General features: G+C 53.2%; 12 protein-coding genes across 12 annotated transcripts; 3 read left to right on the forward strand and 9 right to left on the reverse strand.

The window, feature by feature from the left end:
• Nucleotides 1-234: 234 nt before the first annotated feature.
• On the reverse strand, nucleotides 235-1,143 carry K489DRAFT_433593 (t-SNARE; the record flags this gene model as incomplete). Its single annotated transcript, XM_033608521.1, has 1 exon — nucleotides 235-1,143. One exon carries the CDS (start codon nucleotides 1,141-1,143, stop codon nucleotides 313-315), a length of 831 nt encoding a protein of 276 aa, XP_033457168.1. The 3' UTR covers nucleotides 235-312.
• Nucleotides 1,144-1,502: 359 nt separating this feature from the next.
• Nucleotides 1,503-3,611, forward strand: K489DRAFT_324349 (uncharacterized protein; the record flags this gene model as incomplete). The annotated part of the gene is made up of 2 exons (XM_033601750.1): nucleotides 1,503-2,531; nucleotides 2,562-3,611. The coding sequence occupies 2 exons, from the start codon at nucleotides 1,503-1,505 to the stop codon at nucleotides 3,609-3,611; spliced, it is 2,079 nt and encodes a 692-aa protein (XP_033457169.1).
• On the reverse strand, nucleotides 3,349-5,808 carry K489DRAFT_382884 (FAD/NAD(P)-binding domain-containing protein). Its single transcript, XM_033605482.1, has one exon. The coding sequence runs from the start codon at nucleotides 5,515-5,517 to the stop codon at nucleotides 3,727-3,729; it is 1,791 nt and encodes a 596-aa protein (XP_033457170.1). The 5' UTR covers nucleotides 5,518-5,808; the 3' UTR covers nucleotides 3,349-3,726.
• Nucleotides 5,809-7,679: 1,871 nt separating this feature from the next.
• On the reverse strand, nucleotides 7,680-8,345 carry K489DRAFT_324147 (DUF1783-domain-containing protein; the record flags this gene model as incomplete). The annotated part of the gene is made up of 2 exons (XM_033601738.1): nucleotides 7,680-7,799; nucleotides 7,881-8,345. The coding sequence occupies 2 exons, from the start codon at nucleotides 8,343-8,345 to the stop codon at nucleotides 7,680-7,682; spliced, it is 585 nt and encodes a 194-aa protein (XP_033457171.1).
• A 328-nt stretch (nucleotides 8,346-8,673) lies between these two features.
• On the reverse strand, nucleotides 8,674-9,795 carry K489DRAFT_47605 (uncharacterized protein). Its single transcript, XM_033608650.1, has one exon. The coding sequence runs from the start codon at nucleotides 9,660-9,662 to the stop codon at nucleotides 9,099-9,101; it is 564 nt and encodes a 187-aa protein (XP_033457172.1). The 5' UTR covers nucleotides 9,663-9,795; the 3' UTR covers nucleotides 8,674-9,098.
• Nucleotides 9,796-9,975: 180 nt separating this feature from the next.
• K489DRAFT_324572 (uncharacterized protein) lies at nucleotides 9,976-10,422 on the reverse strand (the record flags this gene model as incomplete). Its single annotated transcript, XM_033601770.1, has 1 exon — nucleotides 9,976-10,422. One exon carries the CDS (start codon nucleotides 10,420-10,422, stop codon nucleotides 9,976-9,978), a length of 447 nt encoding a protein of 148 aa, XP_033457173.1.
• A 2,502-nt stretch (nucleotides 10,423-12,924) lies between these two features.
• On the reverse strand, nucleotides 12,925-13,395 carry K489DRAFT_47681 (uncharacterized protein). Its single transcript, XM_033608651.1, has one exon. The coding sequence runs from the start codon at nucleotides 13,268-13,270 to the stop codon at nucleotides 12,983-12,985; it is 288 nt and encodes a 95-aa protein (XP_033457174.1). The 5' UTR covers nucleotides 13,271-13,395; the 3' UTR covers nucleotides 12,925-12,982.
• K489DRAFT_47749 (uncharacterized protein) lies at nucleotides 13,227-14,538 on the reverse strand. The gene is made up of 3 exons (XM_033608653.1): nucleotides 14,149-14,538; nucleotides 13,503-13,995; nucleotides 13,227-13,422 (listed from the first exon to the last, which is right to left on the reverse strand). Exons 1-3 carry the CDS (start codon nucleotides 14,378-14,380, stop codon nucleotides 13,395-13,397), a joined length of 753 nt encoding a protein of 250 aa, XP_033457175.1. The 5' UTR covers nucleotides 14,381-14,538; the 3' UTR covers nucleotides 13,227-13,394.
• A 2,576-nt stretch (nucleotides 14,539-17,114) lies between these two features.
• K489DRAFT_382893 (ankyrin) lies at nucleotides 17,115-21,048 on the forward strand. The gene is made up of 7 exons (XM_033605483.1): nucleotides 17,115-17,482; nucleotides 17,543-17,627; nucleotides 17,696-17,869; nucleotides 17,924-18,112; nucleotides 18,164-18,181; nucleotides 18,243-20,478; nucleotides 20,535-21,048. Coding segments are annotated over exons 1-7 (3,054 nt in total). The 5' UTR covers nucleotides 17,115-17,480; the 3' UTR covers nucleotides 20,885-21,048.
• A 156-nt stretch (nucleotides 21,049-21,204) lies between these two features.
• Nucleotides 21,205-22,528, reverse strand: K489DRAFT_47701 (uncharacterized protein). Its single transcript, XM_033608652.1, has 2 exons — nucleotides 22,376-22,528; nucleotides 21,205-22,310 (listed from the first exon to the last, which is right to left on the reverse strand). Exon 2 carries the CDS (start codon nucleotides 22,093-22,095, stop codon nucleotides 21,526-21,528), a length of 570 nt encoding a protein of 189 aa, XP_033457177.1. The 5' UTR covers nucleotides 22,096-22,310; nucleotides 22,376-22,528; the 3' UTR covers nucleotides 21,205-21,525.
• A 157-nt stretch (nucleotides 22,529-22,685) lies between these two features.
• K489DRAFT_382895 (uncharacterized protein) lies at nucleotides 22,686-24,050 on the forward strand. The gene has a single exon (XM_033605484.1). It carries the CDS (start codon nucleotides 22,732-22,734, stop codon nucleotides 23,875-23,877), a length of 1,146 nt encoding a protein of 381 aa, XP_033457178.1. The 5' UTR covers nucleotides 22,686-22,731; the 3' UTR covers nucleotides 23,878-24,050.
• Nucleotides 24,051-24,661: 611 nt separating this feature from the next.
• On the reverse strand, nucleotides 24,662-25,212 carry K489DRAFT_390241 (uncharacterized protein; the record flags this gene model as incomplete). The annotated part of the gene is made up of 2 exons (XM_033606584.1): nucleotides 24,662-25,008; nucleotides 25,179-25,212. 2 exons carry the CDS (start codon nucleotides 25,210-25,212, stop codon nucleotides 24,662-24,664), a joined length of 381 nt encoding a protein of 126 aa, XP_033457179.1.
• Between the last annotated feature and the right edge of the window lie 88 nt (nucleotides 25,213-25,300).

Genomic DNA, 25,300 nt, shown 5'->3' on the forward strand with positions numbered 1-25,300 from the left:
GTTGGAAAGGGGTGAAATACATCGGGATTTGGGTTCGACTTCCTATACATTATAACTTTAGGCGCTTTGGTATCAATTACTGGTTTCCACATGAGCATTGCATGCATACTCTGCACGATACGATGCTCTCACATCACCTCCGAGAGGAAAAAGCGTATATCGTAGAGAAGATATGATTTTCAAATGATTTATTCATTCCACCCATTGAGCCTTGTCGGAGTGCTCCTGCGAATTATGATCATATACAAAATGCGTGTGCAAACCCAAAGAACTCCAGCATACAGAAGAACCGCCCAGAGACCCAATCCTCCTCTACAACACTATCGCCAAAATCACCACCGCCAATATGATCGCCAAAATCACCAGCAAACAGCACGCTTTCCCCCTCGCGCTCTTCTGATGTCTACTCGCCGTCCGCAACTGCTGATCCGCGTTCCGCGTATCGTCCCGAGTGTTCATGACATTCACATCGATCGTGTCCAGCATGTTCCCCTGGTCGCTGATCATCGTCGCCACATCCCGGAACAGCTCGTTCAATTCCGACACCGACTGCTCGATGTTTCGAATCTCGCTCTCCCGCTCGACGATCAGCGACTCCTGGAAATCCACCTCCGATTGATCCGCAAGTCGGATCTGATCCTGCTGGAGCAACTGCTGCTGCTGACCCGATCCCCCACCCGAGGCGTCCGCGGTCGGACCGGCCTCCGAATCCAGCGCGGTGCGCGCCGCGCTCGCGCTCGCCTTTTGCTTCTGGAGCGCTTGCTTCTGGATGGCCTGGAATTCATTCAGGCTGGCGCGGAATTCCTGGCCGAGCTTCCCGCTCGTGTATTTCTGGCTCGGGCTCATGTCGTGCCAGCTCTGCACCTTCTTCACGCCCTCACCGATCTCCTTGAAGCCATCGCCGGTTTCCTGGAGGAGGTCCTGCACTCGCTCCCGCACGCGGTCGGTTTCTTTCTTCGTGCCGAGCAGGGCGACTTGGTTGCTCAGCCGGCTGATGTTGGAGGTCAGGCTGAAGAGTTTGTCGGAGAGGCGGGTGGTGTATTCGGTGAATTCGGGGTCGTCTTGGTATTCCGGGTCATCCTGGCGTCGCCATGTTGTGGGTTGCGCTTCGAGGTCCGCTGGTCGGCGGTCGTTGAACGACATGGCTGTCGGGGATGTTCACAGAGTTCTCGTTATATGTTTATCGTGGGTGTGAGGTTCGAAGTTGATGTTGTCGCGAAAGGCGCTGCCTGCTCGCAAAGTCCGGTACGTCAGGTGTCGCTTGCTGTGGCTTGGCTCTGGCCGACTCTCCCGCGTGGTCGTCGCGTGTGGCGTCATGATACGTCGTGCTGAGATAAGCGGAACTCACGCTGGAGACATGTGAAGTCGCGCATGACTCGCGCGTCGGCTGCACTGGCAACGGGCGCGTCTTCGTCTGGAGGTGATAATAATTCGAGCTTCGTGAAGGGTCGGTATTACCACATCCACGAGATACAGTCGGCAGGCTCCTGTCCCTCCGCGCGATGGCAGCATCGAATGGCGTTCTCTTTGCTCCCAGAGCTTCGCAATCAGCTCCTGCTGCAGCAAAGCCACAAGAACGGACAAGACTATACAAAGACTTCCTTACGCCAGCGCTCCATCGTCGCTTCACATCTTCCGCAGGCATCGTCCTCGCAGCTTGTTGGCTTGCATCAATCCTCATCGGCACCAACTCACATATCTTCTGGTCATGGTTTCCCATTGGGGCCGCTGGAGTGAGGGCCATCCTCCTTCTCATACCATGTATGGCTGTCTTTATTGTGCGAGTCGCAAACATGCATGTCGGGGAGCGCACAGCCAATGGGCCAGCACTGGCCGCACTTGCAGCAATCACACAGTCCAAGAGCTTGGGAAGCACGTTACACACTGTGGGCTGGTACATGTGGAGTGGGTGGTTCTTCGGAGAGGTATACATGTGGTCGAGTAAGCCAGAGGACAGCCTCGGAATGATCGACCTTGGGAGGACCTACGAAAGAGCCAGATTGAATGAGAATCCAATATTCTTGCGCTGTTTATTTGTGCTCCTTGGTCTGATCCAGGCGACCAGGCACTTGGCAGTGGACTACGACCAGATCGCGATACCGACATGGATTGACGATGCGGCATCGCAGAAGTCAGAGCAAGCTTCGTCTGGGAGTAACGCATCGGCATCTTTGCTGAGCAAATTGCCGCCGTCATTGCAGCTACTAGCAGGGCGATCGACAGGAATTGCACATCGGGCGTTGAAGCTGACGGTTGTTGGTATCCTGTTTGTCACACTGCCGGTCTACTTCTTGGTCTTGCGCCGGACTGCTTGGAGCTGGACGTACATGGTCGGACGCGCTTTCTACAGTCAACTTCCCCCTTCCGCACCACCGACTGGCTTGCTCAATTTCGGTCGGTTGGCATGGCAAGCATTCTTCGGCGCTTTCTTGCTTGCGCTTTTATGGGAATTCTCCAACGCGACTTTCGCAGTCTACGTCGCCCAGCCGCCGTTGAAGAAGGGACAACCTTTGACCAACGAGATTAAGGATGTGCGAGGGGTTCTGTTGCATCGAAGCAAGGACCCCAACGGAAGCCTGATTACCGGTCTCAAGAGCAAGAGGGAGGTGCCAAGAACTTTTGCGTTCTGGGAGTTATACATCATCTGCACGCAATTTGAAGTTCGGAGGAAAACAATCTTCATCGAGGTGGACCGCGCTGGAGGAAGCACATGGCGGCAGATCTGCGACCAGTGTCTGGCTGAGATTTCAAAGATCGGCCAAAGGATCAACAGTGTCGATGACTATGGTCGAAGAATTGTTTCAGCACCCAAAACACAAGAACTGGCCGATGATGCTAATGCTGCCTCCATCGGTCTCCCGAAAATTGCCAATCATGGCATACAAGACAGACCAGACATGTTCTTGAAGCCCAAGAAGGACCTCGCTCAGGCCGTGGGCACATTCGCAAAATCAATAGGTCAATCGCCGACGAGTCACAACCCCGTCGCCAGCATCCAACGCAGCGCCGACCAAATCCTCCCGAAAGAGCAGCGCCAACGAATCGTCCAGGATCAATTCGCCCAAGCCAACAGCTACGCGGTCAAATTCCTCCAGATGCCTGTCGGCGAGGCCTTCCGCCAGACTTTCGCATATAGAGCTTCCGCCGTGACTTTCGGCACGCCGCATAGCAACCGTGTCACGGTCATCTACGCCGTCCGTGCATTGACCAAATTGGCCGTGTGCTCTCTCACGGAAGCGCAATATGGCGGCGTCTCGAAGGATATCCCCGTCATCATCCGTACCCTCACTGCAGCGATCCGGTCGATGGAGAGGTTCACGCGGACGTTGAAGCCTGATTGGACCGATGTCCTCTTCTCGGAACGCGATCGTGAAGTTGCCGACATTCGCCAGGTTCTTGAGGTCATCAAAGCTGGTCTCGAGGAGATCGTGCTTGCGTTCGGAGAATATGCAGGTGAGCTGGGCTTGAGTAAGATGGAAGTCCGAGAGGCGAGAGAGGCTTCCACTCGAAAGGCTATCACCAGTGGTGGTGTTGCAGGTGCTGCAGAGACCAAACGACTGCCTTCAAATAGTGGAGAGCGAGTAGAGATGGTGCAACGAAGGAGAGGATAGGGTATGTACTATAGAAGAGCTCGGTACGAATTACGAAAAAGGGTGTCATTACTTTCCAAAGAGAAACTCCTCGATATCTGCCATCATTACATCCTAAACACGGGTATTACACCATTCACATCTTCTCGAGACTGCGACCAGCCTCGACCTCCTTGCGCCAAATCAACCGGTCGGTGCCAGTCTGGACACCGGGACCATCGTAGAAGCTACCATACTCATTGCCCGTAGCCCACTGGGCACCCTCACCCTCGCGGGACTTCTTGGTCGCCTTGCGACGGTACCACTTTCCGTAGATGAGGAGGTAGTACAACCGGAAGGCCAGAAAAGCGAACTTGTCGCGCTCGAGATCCGCAGGGTAATCGGCGCCGAGGTCCACAGCCGCGCTGATGCCGCTAATGCAGGCTGTCTCGTGGGCGTTGACAAGGGTCCATGATGAAGCGTAACGGGTGTGTCGTTTGCCTTGCAGGGTCCACATCCACGGGATCACTTTTAGGTAGTGGCTGTAGCTGTGGCAGAGCTGGTGCCACCAGTCCTTGCGGATGATTTTGCTCTCGTCGATTTCGTCGATGGTCCAGATTTTGCCGTCGCGCTCTTTGTTCAGGAAGATGGTCTGGAAGACGTGCTTCTCGAAGGGCACTTCTGGAGGAAATTGGGCTTGGTAGTTGGTGCAGTCGAAGCACATCTCTAATTTGGTCATGTCCTCCGGGTACATGCGGATCAGGTACATGGCTTTGAAGTTCTCCTTGGCGTAGTCACAACGGGTGCGCATGTCCTTACCGTTGAGGTGTTCGACAGCGAGGCTCTCATCGTAGAAATTCTCGTAGTGGCGCTTCATGTATTCGTGGTCTTGGTGAGTGACAGTGATGTCGTTGGCGAATTTGGCGCCTCCGAGCACGCGGGATTCGTTCCAGGTGATGGTCGGCTTGAGGATACGCTTGGCAGTGTCGGTGAGGACACAGAGAACAATCTCGTCGTACTCCTCAGTGTGTTCGACCGCATCGGCATCGGCCTTGGAGCCCTCGACATCATCTGGGACCCAAGCAGAGTTGGGATTGTGTCCATCCTCCACTGGTGTCCGCTTGATGATCTTCACCACAACTCCGCTCTTATCACGTTTGATGATTTGTGTAACTTCGGTCGAAAGGCGGACATTGACACCACGCTTTATGAGGTTGTTCTTCCATGTCGAGTAAAAGTCACTTAAGTTTGGGAAGACGACCATGGGTGGGATGTTTGAAGCAACACTCTGCTTGTCCGGGGGGTACCACATGCCGTAGGTAGGACTGGTGCAGAGACGCTCAAGCATCATCGAGGGAACTTCCTGAGTGTAGTTTCCAGTTCCGAGGAACAGGGCGACCATTGGTAAAGCGACAGTATTGGCAAACTCGGTGCTGAACCAAAACAGCTTAACCAATAGTCTAATCGGCAGCAATGCGAAGAAGACCTCGAGGGTGCGAACAATCTTGAGCATCCAGTAAAATCTCTTGACCTCGCTCTCATGCTTCTTCAATAGCTTTGTTGGGTAGACATTGCTCCAGAAGCTCTCGCCCTTGCCGAAGGAGACCTGAAGCTTCACTGGATCCGCCCAAAAACCATTGCGCGCAAACATGGTCAATGTGTGGTGGAAGATGTAGGAACCTCCCTGCACACCCTGGTTCAGCCATGAAGCACCCGTCTTCTCCTTGTCCAGAGGAATCGAATACGCCTGACCTCCGCAATAGTCGACGGCATCGACAATGGTGACATCAAACTTGTCGGGGTGCTCGGAGAGGTGGTGAGCGCAGGACATGCCAGCCGCACCAGCGCCCACGATCAACACGCGCTTGCGCTTCTGGCCCTCCATCTTTTGGCCCATTTCGAAAGGGTTCTGCGTGTTCTGGACGCTTGATTCGCCGTTGCTGCTCATGTGTAATACGAGGAGGAGATCCCCAGTAGCACGAATGACCAGAGAAGGTCAAAGTGCGTGCGAGGAGAGCGTCCAATGGAGGAGAGGGAAGAGGCAGAGGAGGATGTCTGAGAAGAGGAAGGAAATGATCGAGTGTTCCACTGTCTACCTTGATAACTAGCTCACCAGATCTCTACGCTCACACGTACAGTAGGTATGGTACGACAACCACGGCGGGCACAGACTCGACGATTTGAACCAGTTTCAGGCACGGCTATGAATGTGAAATATCGACGACGCGACAAATTGTCATGATCGGATGAATTCTCGAGGACAGTGTCGTCATAGAACCGTTCATCGCGGGCTAGTGCGTCGCCAAACTTTGCGGCGGGCGGACAACGCCAGCCACGGGCATGAGATCTTGAGAAATCGTGAGATCCATGCGTTCGTGATTATCACTAGGTGCCTAGTCAGAATTATTATAGGTTTATCCGATCGATCGGATCGGACTATCCTCCACTTTCACGGCCACTATTACATGTACATGGTCACTGTTATCGCGGTACTTGAACGACGCATCTCGTCCTACACGTCATCCGGGCTGCATAGACACAGCTTAGCTAATAAGTGAATCCATGGAGTCGCATCATGAATGAACGAATACGTGCACTCCAAAAGAGAAGCAGGATGCATTAATCGTATTGAGGACTGAACGATCAGACACATATTCTCATCACAATGATGCACGTCTGGTGATGACTCTTGCTCGTACCGCCGCCCAGTGAAACTCCTAGTAGACATGCCTCAGTACAGTACACATCTCCATGTCCACTCCTAATCAAACGCCAAGCACAGCATCGCCCATCACTCCTCATAAACTCAATCGTCGCTCCTGAAAGATCCAACATCGCTCCTCGTAGGCTGACCTTCGACTGCGGCAACCGGTTCACCTTCTTCCAAATCGATCAGCCCATCCCGATCAATGTAGCAAATCCGCATTCCACCATTCAACCACGCAATCCTGCACAGCTCCGATTTTCTCATCCAGCACAGATCCTTCAGCAACGTCCTCGAACCCGGCATCCCTGATGATTCGAGAATGCTGAAAATCCCGGTCCTGGCGTCGACGTACAGTCCCGGCTTGTGGAGGTCGTTTGGGCAGGGTATGGCTTTGAATGCGCCGGATGGGAAATTCGCTTTGTAGAGATCTAGGAGCGCTTCTGTTGATCGTTCGTCGCTCGTCGCTGTTAGTCCCCCAATTCATCACCTCAAAATTCCAGTCTTGCTTGCAGGGGATTTGGCCTTACGTTTTATCAGATCGTCTGAGGACAGCACTCTCATCACGCCTGAGACGTAGCTGTACACAAGGACATAAGTGCCATACTGTTGCCGCTCCTCCGGCGTGAGTGATGCTTGTAACTCCAGGTCTTTAGCGTTCCAGTTGATAATTGATGCTTGAGCGAGTTGGCGCGTCGCCATCGCGACGAAATATTGGGAGTGTGCTGTATGCGGGGCTTGGATTTGCCATTCCAAGATTGTTGTGATCCTTTCTTCTATATATGTATATATGTTACCTCTTTGGAATGCGTTTTCATTTTCCCGCACTACTCAACCATTCCGTTCGCAAGGTGTCATTGGGTTATTTTGGGTACTGTGCTACAATCTCCCACATGCAGTAGGTGTTTTAATGCCTGTGTGTAACATACAAGATCTGTTGAGCCACTTTTATACATTGTGGATCCCGTCTGGTTATTGAGCTTGTGTTGAGTGACAAAGTCCTGTCGGAATGCAACATTGCGGCTAACGCCGCGATTGTTTCCCGTTGAAATGAATGGGTCGACAATCGTTTCCTCGGCGTAGGCTGACCTCCTCGTCGTGGAAGAAAGGCGAGCGAAGTGTGTGTGTGCGGCAGCAAGGAAGCAAGCAAGAGCAAAGCTTTGTTCGTCATTGCCTCAATCGAGAGTGTTTCGCTCTTCGGTTTGCTCGAGCTCAATAGGCTCAGGCGAGAGGTCAGGGCACGGGAACAAAGCTCAGTTGCTGCTCCTGGTTTGCGAAATGTCATCAGTCATGGACAAATGCAGTGACAAGCGACCAGCATGGTAGCCAGACCGTGCATGAATGTCGGCGCGCTCAGTCACTCATCGAGCTCCCTCATCGGCTCAGGCTTGGGACAGTGAAGCCTTTCATTCGATGACGGCAATCTTGTCGGCGGTTTCTTGGTGGAAGGGGTCTTTACCCTCAGCATCCAAAAGCGAGATCTTGTTCCCTCCCTCGGGCTCTAAACTCCACTCCGTCGTCTCAAACTGCATCAAAAGGCGTGGTCAGCAACAAATCTTCCGTTATAGAAGTTCATACACCAATCAAGGTATATGCAGGCAACTCACAAATCCCATCCTCGTCTTCCGCACGCTCTTGAACTTCATCAATCCCTTCCCCTTGGTGCCCTTCACCCAAAAGCTGATATCAATCCTTCCATGTAACTGATTCAACTCCCCCGAGATCCATGGAATCTGACTAGCAAAGTAAATCTCATCTCCCAGAATCCTCCTGGCATCCGGGTTAGTCCGCAGCGCATACAGCGTGCTGTTGACCACAGAGCTGCTCGTCTTCTGGTAGTTGAAGATCGCCAGCGCCGACGCGACCATGATGGCCGCGAATACGGGCAACGTCCGGAGCCATCGGTAGTTGCCCGTGGAGATCTCGGGCAGCGCGCGGTCGGAGCGACGTTCCATCAGCGGGCCTGAACCCGGTTTGGGTGCGGCGATGATCGTTCGGCGCTGCAGGGCATGACGGAGGATCTGTGGAGGCTGACGTGTGGCGCCGAGGCGAGTGCGTAGTCCAGGTAGCATGATGGACCTGGGCGTGATGATGATGATAATGATGGTGGTGGTGGAGGTGGAGGTGGAGTATTGCCTTCAACGGAAGGATGATCGTCCGCTGGTGCTGCTGTTGTCAGGTCCAGCTGTGTGGCTGTTCGATTCGGGGATCGACTTTCGGAGATGCTGCGACTATGATCCAGCTTCGCCGAAAATGACCGCGCTAAGCCAGATGAGATCGTCACGACCCTGCAGCTGAACCCGCAAAATTCCACGAATATCGTCGCTCTCTCGTTCGTCCACCCACGTCACTGGCTCCACGGACTACTACTGCAGCATTATCTTGGCCCAATCGTCGGGTCTACAGACGACCGAGGCTTCGTCTACATCATAGTATTAGCGGAAGAGCACATGTAAATCGGCCGCGGTGATGATGCAACGAGGACAGGGTAGCTTTCGTTCCAAATATTATAATTTTTTGATCTTCGTAAGGTAATTAAAAATGATGTCTGTGGCAGTGGCCGGGATCCACGCTTAAGAAAAATCCCACGACCCCTGCGCTCGCTTTTTTCGGTGAGCGATGTCACATCTCGTGCTGCCCTTCGCTAAACATGCATGCAGATCGCCCAAACAAACTTCCTCCCGCCCAATGATCCTCACCAGCTATCGCTGTCGCTTTTCGTGAGCCCCGTCACTGCCCAATATGCACATGTGAAAAATTCGCTGGTACCGCCCAATGTTGGTAATAATAATTCATACAATTCGTAGTTTGAGATGATGGTGCTGTCACCCAATCATGTCAATCATGTTTTCATCATCGATGATGATGGTGGTGAGACCCTGGTCTTGGATGATGGTAACCTTGCCGGGTTCCAATGACTTAGATCGATGTAGGGACAGCGATGCTGTCCTGTCTGCAAGAGGTGAGGTGTCGGTAGATGTCATGAGCGGCCTGAGGCGTGCCGCTGCTATGACCTCTGCGTGGTGACGACGAGAAGAGTCGCAGCGCATATGAGGTCGGCGTAAGAGATGATCACGGTCGTGTTCGGACATTTCGATTGCTGGAATTGACTTCCAATCGACCAGGGCGTTTTCAAAGACGTCCCGTTTCCATGCGCGACGCTGGCTGGAGAGTTTTGATCTTTGTGACTCTGCATCGTGATCATAAGGAGGTGTGGGCATTAGGAGGGCCTCGTATGCCTGAGAAGATGGACGACCCGGTTGAGGTGGCGTGGAGTCATAGCTGGACATCGAGTCATAGCTGGATGTCGAGCTTGTTGAACCCGCACGAGCACATTCGTCATTAGAGTCAGACGATGAAGACGACATGGTTGAGTTGTTGTCGAACATATCGATCCACAGCTAGGCAGAGTATATATGCCAGAGACGAGAGGAGCGTGTATGTCGATCTATCGGGAACCAAGACAGGCACACATGCGGCTGAGCTCACATGGGCATCCCAGGCCTGCCCTGCGGCTGCAGGGCATGATATATGCCGATGCAAAAGGGTCTCCAATTTCCAAGAAGGACGCATGATGGACGGTGATCTCCGCGAGTCGGTCTCCGATTGTGGGGTGAGAAACTAGTCCCGAATCCGTTCCACCCGAAAGTGCGACATGCACACAATTTTGGTGGTGGGAAGTGGAACCGAAACGGTGACGTCTCACTTGGTGGCTGACGAGATCCGGTCGAATCTTTGGCATTTCTTCTCGCAGTCGGCTGCACGTTCCCGTGCAACCTCGTCAGCGGAGATGAAGTCGTCGGTATCGTCAGTGGGAAAGACGTCGAAATTTCGCCAATCCCGGGTGCCTCGAGTCTCCTTCATGGAAGACACGATGTTGCTGTAAGTCTTCGGCTGTGATAATCGGAGGCATCTGCTAGGACGAGGTTCCGGAGGCACAGGCATCATCATGGCCTCAATGATAGGACTTGAGCCTCGGCAAGGAGGGAGCCTGGCAATGCTGGCGTTGGAGCTGGTACGTGATGAAATCGAGAGATCGGTTCCTTGACGGCGAATGCCACGCTTGATAGTTCCAGAGCTGACTCGACGAGGAGCCTCTTCGAGAGTGAGTTCATGGTCAGAGACCCGGCGAAAGCAGTTGAATTTCATCGTAGAGATCGCGAAGAACACGAAGTTAGAGTGATACAATCGTTGGCTGAGGAAATTGGGAAGCAGGCGGAAAGTCGATCAAACGGTAACCGATGTATGTCCGCGATTGGGTTGTGTGTCGAAGAAAAGTCGATTCCGGCTAATACAAATCCAGCTGTTTGTGCGTAGATTGAGCTCGTCCACAGATGGTTTTGGTCTGCTGGTCCATGTCGTTGAAGTGAAGGATTGAATTGAGAGACCGAAAGAGAGGGCGGAGGTGGGCTGTCGAGGCGAGGTGAAGCTATTCATATGAACGGGACGAGGGCCCGCATGACAGAATCGAAACCTGGGGGCGCCAGAGAGTGTAGCCAGGCACGATGGGGTTGAATGGAATGGATGGGACGGTGGCAGTACGAACTGCGGTGGGCGTGGAACAGCAGTTTCGGCTGGAGAGGGTAGGCTGGCGGCAGCACAGTACGCACCCACCACACCACACCACACCAAAGTGGTCGCGCGCGCGCACACAGACTTATTCCAGTACACACATCCACATCCCACCCCGGGCGCGCGATGGTGGAGGGATTGATGATGGATGGAATGCAAGTGAGTTCGCGCCTGCAGTGCGCAATGGGGGAAGCGTCAACTGGGCGATGGGGGGGGTCTGAGCTCGGATCGAACGGCAACCGTGGACTGACCCCAAGCCCGTCTAGTCGCAGGCGAAGCAGTCGAGAGCACTGGTGGAGAGGCGCCGTTTCTGGGCGCCGATTTGCTGAGAGGCCCATTCCGACAAGCATCACGCCGCCCGAGGCCCTCTCCAGGGCTATTACAGTGCTGTATTACCACAGTCTTTCCTATTGCCGTGCATCGATTCTCACCTGCATCGTCGGCCGATCAGGCAAAGCGTGGCCTTGGCTCCAAGAACCAAGCATTTCTGAGGTCGCAAATCAACTCTTGGCGGCGACTGCGGCCAAGTGGTAAATTGATTCTGTAACATGGCCGGGCGCTTTCTTCTACTGGTCGCTTCGGTCTACTGGACAATTTCGCTGCCATTGCCGTCCCATTCCCATTGTCCGTCGATGTGTGACGTTGTTATCAGGAGTAGTGTCTTGTCCTTGTCGCAGAAGAGTTTCCCCTGCTTGGCTGCGCGCGCGCCTTCACCACCCAGCTCAGACTTCTCTCTCATCATACTGTACACACACACCCCTCTAGAGTACGTGCGCTGGATGCTGGGCTGTGCTGTCCTTTCTTCTGCTGTTCTCGGCGCTTGGCTGTCTTGTACTGGATTGCACTGCACTGCAATGCACCGCCGGCCAGCGCCTCTTCCTTCCTTACATCATCATCACCATCATCGTCACCCAGTCCCCTTCTTGTTTTTGGGTGAAGCCCCGGAGGGATTCTCCAACTGATCCCTCTCATCTTGAACCAGTGTCATCCCTTGTTCCGACAATATCCTGCCTTCCTTCTCTACCCATCAGGTAGGATGAGGGCATCTTGCATAGATACTGTGGACGAGTAAGGGCATCAAATCGCAGTCTCTTCAACTCTCCATCTCGTCGTACTCAGTGTGGGTCGGCGCTATTCAACTTTCCACAGGCCAGACCCTAGGCCACGCTACTTCTCCTCGGGCGTGATTTCGGCCCTTTACGGCTCCACTGCGCTTCTCTCAACAGCAGCACAAGTCCGGCGTGTATTTGTCCATTACCCACACAGAGATCGTTCAAACCCACCACCATCGTCTGGTCTGGATGCTTCTTCTTCGCCTCGTATTCGACATCTTCCGAGGACTGACGGAGATCCTCATTCATGCTTGATCACAACATCTCCAATTCCCTCCATAGCTGTTCGTAAATCGACTGCCCGACCGGCCCGAGTACACGCACGCCTACACCACAATGTCGAAGGAAAGCCATCCTTCAGCAGCCATCCCACGTTGCTGCAAGGAAGTCGCAACGAAAAGTACCACCGGAGGGTGCACACGTCCTGCAGCCCTGTGGCTGACCTCCAATGATGAACCAGTAAAATGACCGGAACATCTGCTGCGCTCCACACCGGGTGGCTTTTTTTTCTCATGCATTCGTCCCGTACTCACGTATTCACCACCCGCGAACGTTTCGATCATGGTTTATTGTTTTTTATTAGCACACCTTGAGCGAGCACACCTGCTAAACCCGCCTGACTTATTCTCCTTCACGCTAGTCTGGAATCATTGCAGACATGAAGTGAGAGAACTCGGGGGGATGGGGGTGTGTGAGTGAGTGTGCGTGTACGTATACATTCGTGATACCTGCGCGATGTCGACCTTCGCCTAGCTCAGGCTTGGTGTAGAGGCAAGGAGATTGGGATAGCTGCATGATTTGATTTACATGTTGATGATCCGGTATAACGATGATTGGGTGCGTCTCGAACAGCGTCTCAACGCGCCCAGGCAAAGACGATCCTCACCAAGGGAAATTACACGACGGTAGCGGGGCAAAGCGCCAAGGCACTCCAATCAATTCGCCCCGACTTGCCAAGTATCCGCCGAGAACGCTGGGCAGTCTGAAGAGGACAGTGCTTGCGCTGGGACTGCATAATATACTTTTCAATGATCGTCCGAAGGTAAAATCACGAAGTCAGCGTCATGATTTCGAACTTGCGGACGTGCTGAATACATCATGACCAAATGTGAGACCTGAGCATTGAATGACCCGCGCCTGATGGGAGAGAGAAAGAGACCCCACCACTTCAACCGAGCGCCATCGAATGAGCTTCCCTCAGGATTCTGGCTATGGAAAAATCGGCACGCTGAGCAGTAACACCACCATGCAGCAAGCTGACGATGGCCACCACCTCGAGCTGTTGTAACAGGTGTACGCGCCGCCCATTGCATTGGAAACACGGCTCGAGTAGAATATGTATCATCTCCGAGAGCTCTCGTCAGAGTCGGCCGCGCGCCACGAAAGCAACAGCGCGAAATACGGCCCGCGAATCAGACAGCGGCCAGCTTTGCTTTGTCATTTCTTCTTCTGCCGAATTGTGCACCTGCGTACTTCCAAATTAATTTCACGAAGTTTGGTTCGTCCGATATCGCACGTGAGAGAGGAAGATGGGACAAGGCCTACAGGAAGATGTTCTCGCGCGCGTATGCCTCGTGATCCGGGTCGTCGGTGATGTCCTCGACCAGCAAGACCTTCTTGACCGCCTTCATGAAATTCATGTCGGCACGTCTCCTGCGTTTGAAGCAGAAATAACACGTCGTCTCGGGCCCGATGAGGTCCTGCAGCGTCTGTTGCAGCCATGGGAAGGCGGGCTCCCAGTACACACAGTCGGCGGCGAGGATGATCGAAGGGAATTGCGGGACGGTTTCCGGCCGAGCTTTACCCCAATCGTAGACCGATGCAACCACGCGACCCTCCAATGCGTTCAGGCGAATATTCTGCTGCATGAGCGCCTGCATCGCCGTCTGATCCGTGATGTGGACCACGCTATCTGGCCTACATCCAATCGCCAGCGCGAGCCTGTGGGAAAAATGCCATTGTTCAGTATGGGCGGCACATAGGAATTGCTCGCGTGCTCGCCTACCCACACAGTCCACCTCCCGCTCCCAACTCCACACTGCGATTGATGATGCGGTCAGTTTCGTCAGTCGTGAATCCTTTTGCCTTTTCTCGGGCGTCATGCGAGTCGAAATGCGTATGCTGCAAAAGTGCCGCACCAGCAGCAACACATGGGGATGTCATCGCTCGCGTGGACCTTGTACTCACATGCCTGACGCTTCGTTCAGTTCATTCTGTTTCCGGCGGAGCATGTATTTGGCCAATATCATGCCCGCTGGCCAGGCCTGACCACCATTGCCTTCGCGTAAGTCCTCATGTAGCAACAATGGCGGGTCCAACAGGCCATCGAAGTTCAGGGAATTGGTCGTCGCTGCTTTGTGTGTAGGGGACTTCACCAAGTCTTCGGAGAGAGCGAGACCGTCGTCCAGTTCCTGGGCCTCCATGCTGTGCTGTCGTTGACGACCGAGCTCCAGTCGAAGGGATTCGTCTTGCACAAGAGAACGAGTCGTGTACCACAGCGACGAACCTCGGGAGCAATATTTTTCTCTCCGATGTGGGTTGTGTCTAGCTGGTGCTTGGTCGAAGCTTGACTTTGTCCAATTTCTGCAACTTGGAGGAGAAGGAACAGCACAAAGACATTTCAAGTCGACGTGTCTGCGGTCGATGCAGCTCCCAGCTGCAGAATCCGTGGGCGGCTTACAGTAGCTTGCTTGGGTGGAGCTCACGCTGCTGCAGACGGTGATTTTTATTTCATTGAACGATGCAGTGTCGCCAACGCTGCTCTAATGGAACGAACCCTTGCTGCGTGATAAATTTCTTTGTCCACCTGGGCACATCTTCGTCAATGCTGGCTACATTGCATACACTGCATATTACTCGTACACCGCGTAATCACTGCAGGATGGAGGACAAGTCCACAAGTAGTGCTTAGCAGAAGCTTTTGTAGAAATCGCTCTCTACACCGTAGCAAATCGCTCGCTCTTACTGTATGTGGACAGGGTAGTGCGACGGAGTGTTGGGCCGTTGTCGAGCGGCCAGCTTCGCCGACTTCAACTCATCGCATCGCAATGACGCACACACAGGTGCGGTGAGAGCTGCCAAGTAGACTTGGAGATCGAGACTCTTGCACCGTCCTGCGAATTTGCGACCGCTTCTGCTCCTCGAAACAGGCCTGCCAGATCAGCATCGGGGCCCAGTCTGCATGAACCTCGCACATGATACCTGCGTCCTTTCATCGACGAACAAGTGACAAGAAACCGACGTCGACTGTCTCCGGTAAGATCATGTGCTGATAGGCTATGCCACCCATCTAGCGTACCAAGATGACGACCTCGACAACTTCCCATCAATGGGTCCAGGAACAATGTGCTTAGCAGACCATTGTATGACTAGGGTTACACTTGGGGCTCGATTGCATGTACAAGAACACACCAAGTCGGATTGGCTGCTCCGATCCTCAAGACACAAGGAATTCGCTGTCAACAACCTTTCATCAGGGCGTCTCTCGTGCCTCCGTTGGCCTTGTGAACAGAGCGTGGCGCAAGACGTTGTCCGCTTGTCAATCAACCCTCGTTCAGTGCTGAGGTCGGTTTCCCACTTCGTCTTGACCAAACCCTAAGTCGGCATGGCTCCGGCTCCCGGACTCTCTACGTCAGGACGACGTCCGATCCACCAGAAAACCCATACCGAGACAAGACGTCTCATGATGCAACCGAATCAAACGATGCGCGTCAGGTAAATGCCGGTGGTTTCTCCCGTGTCTTTGGGACGCAGGGCCCAACAACAAGCAATGCATGCAGCAAAACACTTGCTCAGGAGCATGCAATGACGTCTCACGTCGAATTGGGATCCGGGCTCTGTCAACGCACATGCCTGCATCACGTGGATCGAGCGACACAGCTGACGCAAGGGCACAATCTATGCTTTGCATCAGCACGATCAGCTTCACAACGTATTCGTCAGCCACGAGATGTCGCACATCTCGCCGGTGTTCGAGACGATCTTCACCGTGGCAGGTACCTGGGCGAGGGAGAACAAGTCATGAGCCAATCGTAGGCGCTCGTCTCGAAGCGACGTCACTAGCGGCCGCTGCGAACCAGGAAACGCTGTGCAGATGTGAACAAGTCCACGACAACGTGCATCGTGCCATGCTTGCTATTCGTCTATTTTGGCGCACGCAGGCCTTGAATCTGAGCTACTCGCTGTGATGATTCGCAATCATCAGGCTTGCAGCGCTGGATCGCGTCCTCTGATGAGGCAGTACCCCCAGTGATATTCGTATTTCTTGCCGGCACATGATCGCAAGTGTGTAGCTGGACCACGGGCGGATGGTAATCACGATCATGGTCATGGTCACGGAATTCTGGCGGTATGAACGATCGGGATAAGCAGAAGACTCGATTTGACAGGCTCTCTTTGACGGGACGCTGGTCATTCCGGTCTCGTCTGGTACGCTAGAGAACCCGTTTTGACCCTAGAGCCATCGCGAAATAACACTGTCGGTCTACGGTTTGGCAGTGTTGATTATGGACACTGCGCAGGGCGAGTTGGAGCGACAACACAAATGCTCTCTTTCTGAGATAACCTTTGGAGGTTTGCAAAGATGGAAGCGGCGCAGATAGCAAGATCAAATGATATGCTGTTAGTTACCACCATCGTTGCTTTCAGAGCCCTGGAGAATTCCAATTGCGCCAAAGACGAAGACTGGTGATCCCCGTGATGATGAGCCGCCATGGAACCTTGATCAGCGTTGGTGGATTTTTACCCCTCGATGCCAGGTGCACCTGGGGCTGATGGATGAGTTGAGGTCGCCGCCGCCGCCCCTCGCTTTCCCTCTCTCCGTCTCCCCACACCGTATCATTATCATTACTCGTGCTTTTCACATGTAAGCCTGGAAGGATGCAGTCCCTCCCCTCCAAACAGCACAGGACTGACAGTAGATCCTTGCGCGCGCAGACAGTCACTCAATAACAAGTGATCGAGAGATGTCCTGTACCGTGAAAGCTTCGTGTTGCCAGTAGGAAATGTAAATCTATCTCTAGCTGCAGCAGCTATATAGTCAGCCAATGAATGTTTCCACCCACAGACGCCATACCCACATTGCTACTGCTGGACCTCAGCATCTGATGCAGGTGCTGCTGCTATCCTCTGCGAGCTCTCAACCGTATCCCGCCCATACATTTTTTGGCCTTCATCATCCGACGTGCTTTGTGTCTAAGGTCGGTCACTAGTGACAGTGTCCTGGACCCAGCTCGAATTTTTCTACTGCTGTCATAGCCAAGTGTTAATGCGCTACATCATTCGACTGTGCCACCGACAGTAGCTGCTCACCTCGTCGCTGGCGAAGGACATCTTCACAATTGTCTCAATGCTCAGGATTCGCAGCAAGCGCTGCCGCCTGTGAACTCACTTGCCGGCCGCCGCTTTGATTCGGAGCTCCGGGCATGCTGTGATACTGCGCTATCCTCACTCAAGAACAGCGACATCTTGTCTGGCCATATACCGGAAAGCATCTCCGCGGATTATTTCTACTGAGCTTCCAACATGTACGTGCTCACTATACCGCGCCTTTACTAACGCGCTGCTGATCACCGAGAACCACCCAGGAAGTTCGGAAAGCATATCCAGAAGCGGCAGCTTGACATTCCCGAATATGCGGCAAGCTTCGTAGACTACAAAGCGCTCAAAAAGGTACGTTCGTTCTTACAACAGATCCTGGCCAGGCGTCAGAGGACCGCAAACTGACCATCTGCCTGCAGCTCATCAAGAAGCTTAGTGCTACACCGGTGTTGAGCGCGAACCACCATGGCAGCGATGGCGAACCTCTCCAGGACCACCAAGCCTCGTTGCAAGCCAACAAAGCGACATTTTTCTTCCGACTCGAACGAGAATTAGAGAAGGTCAATACCTTCTATCTGCAGAAAGAGGCCGAGGTGGGTAATGATGTCGAACAAGCGATGTGGATACAATATTGATATCTCTATTAGCTGAAACTACGCTTGCGCACTCTCCTGGACAAGAAGAATGCTCTTCAGTCTCGCTCTTCTGGAGCGTCGAAACTGTCATCAAGCTATGTCACCCTTGACGAAGGATTCCGCCTCTTCAGCAGCGATTTGGACAAATTACAACAGTTCGTTGAGGTCAACCAGACCGCTTTCTCCAAGATTCTCAAAAAGGTCTTCAGTTTTCCCATTGCCCGTTTTTTGGTCTGAGCTGACATCTGGCAGTGGGACAAAACTTCGAAGGTGCTTCACATCGTCCATTCCTGCTAATTGCTATTGAAGCGCATGCTGATTGATCTTACAGTCGCGGACCAAAGAGCTTTACCTCTCGAGGGCAGTCGACGTGCAGCCTTGCTTCAACCGGGACGTGATTAGCGACCTTTCCGACCGGGCCACGACAGGCCTACTGGAGCTACAAGCATGGGCCGAGGGAGAGAAAATCACTTTCACACCCGCGGTCGAGTTGGCAAACAGAGCACAGCCTACAGGACAGGATGAAGAAGTGGAGAATCAAGTACTCCAGGCAATCAATGCTGGCAACGTGGGATTGGTGCGGGAATGGTCGAGCCGAGTAGCAGGTACCGAGGATTCTGCAGAACGAATCAGCCGCGTTTTCCTCAACACCGTCAACACCGCCGCGCCCACCGCTCAGACTCTGCTGTATGAGACGGGGTTGGTGGACTTCAATTACGCCGATCAGATTAACGAGCGCAACTGTATTCATGAGGCGGCTGTGAGCGGAAAACTGGATATTCTTCAAGCGGCTCTCGATAAGGGAGCGAACATTCGCGCCCCTGACGTGTACGGCCGACTGCCTTTGCATTATGCATGCATGCATGGGAGGATCGAAATGGTCAGGGTGCTCGTGGACGCCGCACCTGATACCGTCGACGCCAAAGACTTGGACAACTTCACGCCATTGATTCATAGTATCGTACATTCACAAGCGGCGAGCGCGCAGGCAATGTTGGAATATGGCGCGGTCGTCAACCCCACTGGCACGACAGACCACATACCCTTGAACCTTGCCTGCCAGCATGGCTCGGTTGCGATTGTCGAGCAGATCCTCCGGCATGGACCCGAGATGCTTCCGGATGCCGAGGGCCTATTGCCGCAGCATCTCGTTGCACGCTTTGGAGGCGACAATCAGATTCTGGTCATGCTGAAGAATTATGGAGTGAACATGGATCAGACCGACAAACTCTATCAATGGACTCCGATCTTCCATGCTGCTTCGGAAGGCCACATCCACAACGTTCGTCAGCTGTTGGAATTCAACGTCAACCCGGCAGCAATCGACGAGAAGGATCTTTCGGCTATGTACTACGCTGCGTGGGAAGGCCAGCTTGAATGCATGCAACTTATTGCGCATGCTTGTGCTCGGGCCGTCGAAGAATCGAACTCAAGGGCACAAATCGATTCCGCAGTGATCTCCGCAGATGTTCGGGCACCGCTGATTGGAGGCACCCCGGCAATCTCTATCCCGGATTCTGAGATCATCCCATCCCTCATACTGCCGCCCCCGATTATTCCACTCCGCCGGTATGGTCACAACTTCTTGGATACCACCAAGACTTTCATCCTGCTATCATTTGATAGCCTGGATAGTGATGCCATCGAGTTCTATGGTGATACAAAATACCCCGCGGCCCGTCTGACCATTTCATCGAAATCTTCCGATCTGATCCCACGAAATTTGCCGCTGCCAGTGCAGGATGACTACAAGAATATCTCGTTTCAAATCGAAAATCTGAGCACGTTCAGCATTGACTTTGATATTTACCCGACATTCGGCAGCAAAGTCATTGCTCGCGCTGCTGCATCGAGTCGTGTATTCACGGGAAAGAGCAGCAGCTCCGGCAAATGGCATTTGGAACTCTTCGATCCTCGACTCCGCACAATTGGACGTATCAGCTTCCGCTTCCAAGTAGTGACTCCCTTCCATGGAATTCCTCTAGAAATCACGCATTTTGCAACCTACTGGAAGGCGACCACGCAGTATGACGACCATCCGAGCAATCTCATCACTGGAAGCAGCTTGTCGGGTGACTTCTTACGACTATTCGTGCAAGTCACTCGAGATGGTGTGCCAGTCCTCTACAATGATTGGGCCCTTCCCAGCGGCAGAAATGATTTGGTCAGCAGGGTCACATATGCTGAGTTCGAATCGATCGGGCTCGCTGCTGGCGGAGGCCAGAAAGTGATCGAAGATCTCGTGAGATCCGGAATCCACCCGGACAATCTGGCGCACTCACACGTGCAAGTAGCACGCTCCTACACATCGCTGCAAAATGCTTTGGCTATCCTGCCGGCTGATCTCCATCTTGAGCTCCATGTCTGTTACCCAACTCGGGCCGAAGAAGACGCACGACAATTGGGACCTACCCAGAACATCAATTTCGTGGTTGATAGCATCCTCAAAGTGGTGTTCGACCACGCGCGCCACCTGAGGGAGAAGAAAGACAGTCCTTTGAGGAACTTCGTTTTCTCAAGTTACAACCCTGACGTGTGTACTGCACTCAATTGGAAACAACCTAATTGTAAGTTCATGTCGCAAACTTGATGCATCCATGAAGTCGCGCTGACCCAGATCTAGACCCCATTCTACTGTGTAACGAGCTCGGCGTTGCTTCCACAGTCGACGGTCAACCACAACCCACAGATGACATGGTCACGAGCTGCGGCCGCACCGACATGTCTATCAAAGAATCCGTGCGCATCGCACAGAGCAACAACTTCATGGGGCTGGTGTGCAGCTCGCGCTTACTCGACCTCGTGCCGGCATTGATTCCTTCAGTCAAGGAAGCCGGGCTGGTCCTCATCGCGGACTACAGTAAAGAGATGATTCGGAGACGGCCGATCAGTGTGCTCGATCTTCAGAGCGGCGTGGACGGACTTCTGATGAGCAACGCGGTGCTCAAGTTCAGAGATACAATTGATCAATAGACTGGTAGAAGTTTTGCAGGCTACCCGAAAAAAGTTTTTGTGATCCGTCGTTTCACGAGAGGAGGCTGTTTGTTTGGTACTCTGAGATACACATTCCTAAATAGTCCTTTGCCCAGGTGGCATAGCCGCTGCACTATATAAATATGAACTCGTGTGATGAATATCGATGGTTGGACTCGTCCGACCGATATTTCGATTTCGTGTCCGTTTTTCTATGTCAGGAAGAGCAGTCACCTCTTGAAAACCTGACTCAAGGATGTAAATCTAGTCGTATACAACGAGCGTGTCCACCACGCATCATCCCTGACTTCACTGTGTATCGCATATGTATGCGGCAACCGTATATCTCCGCTGGTCAACTCGACTGCGTGGCTCTTTCGACGTGGGCTGCGGAGTAGTCGAGGTTGTTGTTGATGTCGATGATATTCCCGGACTAGGGATCAATGGGTGAACATTTGTGCCGAATACTTCTGGTACCAGCCTCAGCATCGGCGTTAGACTTGGGTTAAGTGTACGCTTGAGGCACGTATGCTGCATCGAAGGCGCATGGCGTCTGTGGCGCGATACCTGCGTCTCTGCGAGCATTTCTTCTCCCTCGACAGGCTTCCGCACAAAGTTCAATGAATTGGCATACTCATCACTCATGCTCCTTTGAACTCATATCGAGCCTTGTGCAATTCTTCCATGTTAAGCGGTGCCAGCTGCTGCCGAGCAAACATGGTCAACGCGAATATGACGAGCGGGAGCGACTCTCGATATGCATTCTGATGTGCACCTTTCCACCAGCTCACCGCTGCAATCAGCTGCAGCAACACCACCAGCACGCTCTGAAACGCGATCATGTATTTCTCAATCGGCCCTTTATCAGCTTCCACTTTGTACATGGGTCGCTTGCCTTTGCCTTCGCGCCGTATCGGCATGAAATGGAGGATGTATGCCGTGCCGACCAGGCTGGTGAGGGCAAGGACGGCGAATAATCGCTCGCGAGCTGTCGCCGCCGCGAAGGCGAACGTGTAGAGGAAGAATAAGGCGCCTAGTGCAGGAATTGCGAGGAAGAGGCGCCGGTAGAGCTCGTTCTTTGCCGCGTCCTCTCGAGCAAGAGTCTCGATCAAGCGCTCTTGGTGCTCTTCGTCGAGTTCGGCAGGCTCGTCGGAGCCATCTTCGTCGCTTGGATAGCGGAAGGCGCTGCGTAGACGTGAGGCGGCAGGCATGTCGATTTGGGTTGAGCAGTATGCCACAAGAGATCACGAGCTGCGATGCGAAAAGATTACAGCCACAGCGATGAGATTACCGCGAAACGGGCTGGGTGGGAAATGATGCGTTGCACGAATCCGTTCAGCAGTGATGCCGGCCACCTTTACCGCAGATGAGGGTTATGATTTATCTGGTTCGTGTGATGATGAGACGAATCGGTATTATAGAGAGACTACAACAATGTCAATGCGATGCTCGGTGGTCGATCAACAACTACATGGACGCTGTTGAACGGACATTTCTATAATGTAGCTGAGCGTCGACGCCCTACTTGGGGATTGCCAGCCAGGGACGAGGCGCAGAACCAGCAGTAATAGCGATAGGAGTACCTATTACTCGGAGGATTTTTCAGTCAGGCAGTACACAATGGTTGATGACCTTGTCGGCACAACGTCGTTGCGGTACAGGGGAAGAGTGCTTGGAGAAGTGATGCCGAACGGCGCTGTGTGGTAGCGACAAAGCGCGCTAAACCCAAAAAAGGAACTCCGCACATTTGTCGACGCACATCTACTGTAGACATAGAGTCGGGTGAGTATACTTCTATTGATGGTCGTCCACGCCGCGGCCATTTCTTCATCCACCGCGCACCCAACATGCAGAAAGCCATTGAGAAAGTCGTGCGCCGCTCCAAAAATGACTTGCCGAACGTCCGCCGCGCCAAGATCAACGAGGTGAAGAAAAAGACCAAGATCCAATCGAAGTTGACCATGGAACTGCGCCGAAACCGCGAGGATTACGCCAGACAGATCACTGGTGTGTTCAAGGAGGCGCGAAAAGAGGCTCGAAAGAGCTTTAAAGAAGATTGGGAGTTGGGCCCGCTAGCACCACGTCGCGATGCGGGTGACCGCTTGAACACCTACGGTGCCATTGATCCCATTGCATACCGACTTCCTGAAGTCAAGGAGGAGGGTTGGACAAAGTGGTTTCCCATTGCAGAGGGTGACCGCGTCGTTGTGATGAGGGGGCGGGAGAAGGGCAAGATCGGGGTTGTCTCGGACGACTTCGACGAGACCAGGGAGTCTGTGACAGTGTCAGGACTCAATCGCCATTACGTTGCTCTCCCCCACAATATGCGGGAAACGAACAAACAGGATATTGCTCCCTTTGAGCGGGCTTTTCACATCGACGACCTCCGACTAGTGTTTCCTCTGCCCGACCCTATCACCGGCAAAATTCGAGACACAATCATCGACAAGCTCATCCACGTCCCCATCGTCCCCGAGGGGGGAAACCTCAAAAGAAGATATGCAGTATCTAAGGGCTCTTTAGCTCACAGAGCCGCTTTTGATCTGTGGAAGCGCGAACAAGAAAGAGGTCTACGATTGATCCCAGGCACACATACCGTTATTCCCTGGGTCGAGAAAGCTGCGGCCCCGCCCGAGTTCCACGCAGATAACGACACTCCTAATAAACTGCGCGATCAAGTCACTTTCGAGCCCTCATTGATCCACGCTCCTATGCCGTTGAAAGTGATCGATGAGCTGCGCAACAAATACAGCAAATTCCGAGCCCGACCCGAGTATGCGGCCAAATTGGCTGCGATAGAGGCCAAGAAGGAGGCCCGCGAGGCCCGTGCGATTGCAATGATGACCACACCACGACAAGCCCTTGCGGCACTGAACGCGGCGAAGAGCGCAGAGGCCGCTCCATCCCGGGAGTTGAACGAGGCACAGCTGGCCAAGATTGGTGAATTGATGGTACAGGCGCGGCAGAGGATATCATCCGAAGCGCGATCGTAATGTGTGGGTAGAGCAAGGCGCGGAGTTGTATGTAGAGCTTTTGGATTCTGTGCTATAGCATCACTGGGAGGATGCCACCAAAAAACCCACCTTCAGGGCCATGTATGAATACCTACTTTTCGATTGTAGAATTAGTGATGAATTGTTCACTTCGTTCAGATTACCATCAAACCTCATTTTCCGTGTTCGCCTCTCAGCTACGATACTCGATGAGATTTGACGAGTCCTTCTGATTTTTCTTCAAGCAGGTGGATTGGGTTGTTGTCTAGGCCGTATTGGTTGCCGGCAGATGATGATAGCTAGCTACATTCCTATTCCCGGCCCTTCTGCAATTTTACGTAGTTTTGATCACAGTTTGACTGCGAACGATGCGAGCGTCTTGTTTGCAATGTCGATCACAACAACGGACTCTGATTCCACGCCACATTGTTGGTCATCGGCGGCTGCCAGATCATCTGTGAAGAGCATTTCTTGATAGATCGAACAGTCGTGGATGAATAGATACAGGCATATATATGAATTCGTTCATGTGCACATGAGAAAAGGATCTCGTAAACCGAAGGACGCCGATGCTCGCCTGCCTGAGCTTTCGAATCCATAGCCAGTTCATGACTCCTGCGGATGCATCGCCTCAGAGTCCCGTGTCCGCGTCATTTTCGTATCCTCTCTCCCAATCGAGGATTCCCTTAGCAGGATCGACACTCGACGGCTCTGACCTTCCCAGCCATATTCCATTCTTCTGCTTCATTCCCCGCATCTATCCCCGAAACCCAAGGCCAGGTTCTTATTTGTTCTCGCCGAAAGTAAATCTGAGGACAAAGTTGACCACGACAGCACCGAGCAGAGCCACGGACAAAACGGTGGGACCAAAGCGATCGTCGAAGCCACCTTGGCCACGCTGGCGAATGCTCTTCGCACGCCAGTGGAAAGTGGTGAGGGCGTAGATCATGCTGAGGACAGCAATGACGGTGAAGATGCCAGCGCAGATCACGCCGACGCGGTCACCGAAGTTCAGCAGGCCCATGGCCAGACCGCCGAGAATGACTGTGAAGTTCAACCAGCTGAGGAAGGTACGCTCATTGGCGAAGAAGACCTTGGGCTCGACACGGGTGGGGAGGGCGATGCGCTTGCCTGGAGCGGAGAACGATTGATTAGCATTGTGAGAGGACTTCTTGGAATTGCACTGAAGACTGTATGGTGAAGTGCTTTGCGAGACCGTCCCCAGCATTGGGTCGCTTGGCATAGGCGCGACCAGTTCTGGCAGACTTTTCGCAAGTTCTCTGCTGCGTTCAGAAGCTTACCTGGAGCGGTGGAAAGGAGCGGCTGGCTCGACATGGTTGCGAGTGTTTTGAATGTGAACGAAGCGCAAAGGCTCTCTGGCGTCTGACGTATGCAGCTCCCGAAATACGGACGAGGCGAGTTT

This window comes from Dissoconium aciculare, assembly GCF_010015565.1.
Source record: "Dissoconium aciculare CBS 342.82 unplaced genomic scaffold K489scaffold_11, whole genome shotgun sequence".
In the NCBI taxonomy this organism is placed as follows: Eukaryota; Fungi; Ascomycota; class Dothideomycetes; order Mycosphaerellales; family Dissoconiaceae; genus Dissoconium; species Dissoconium aciculare.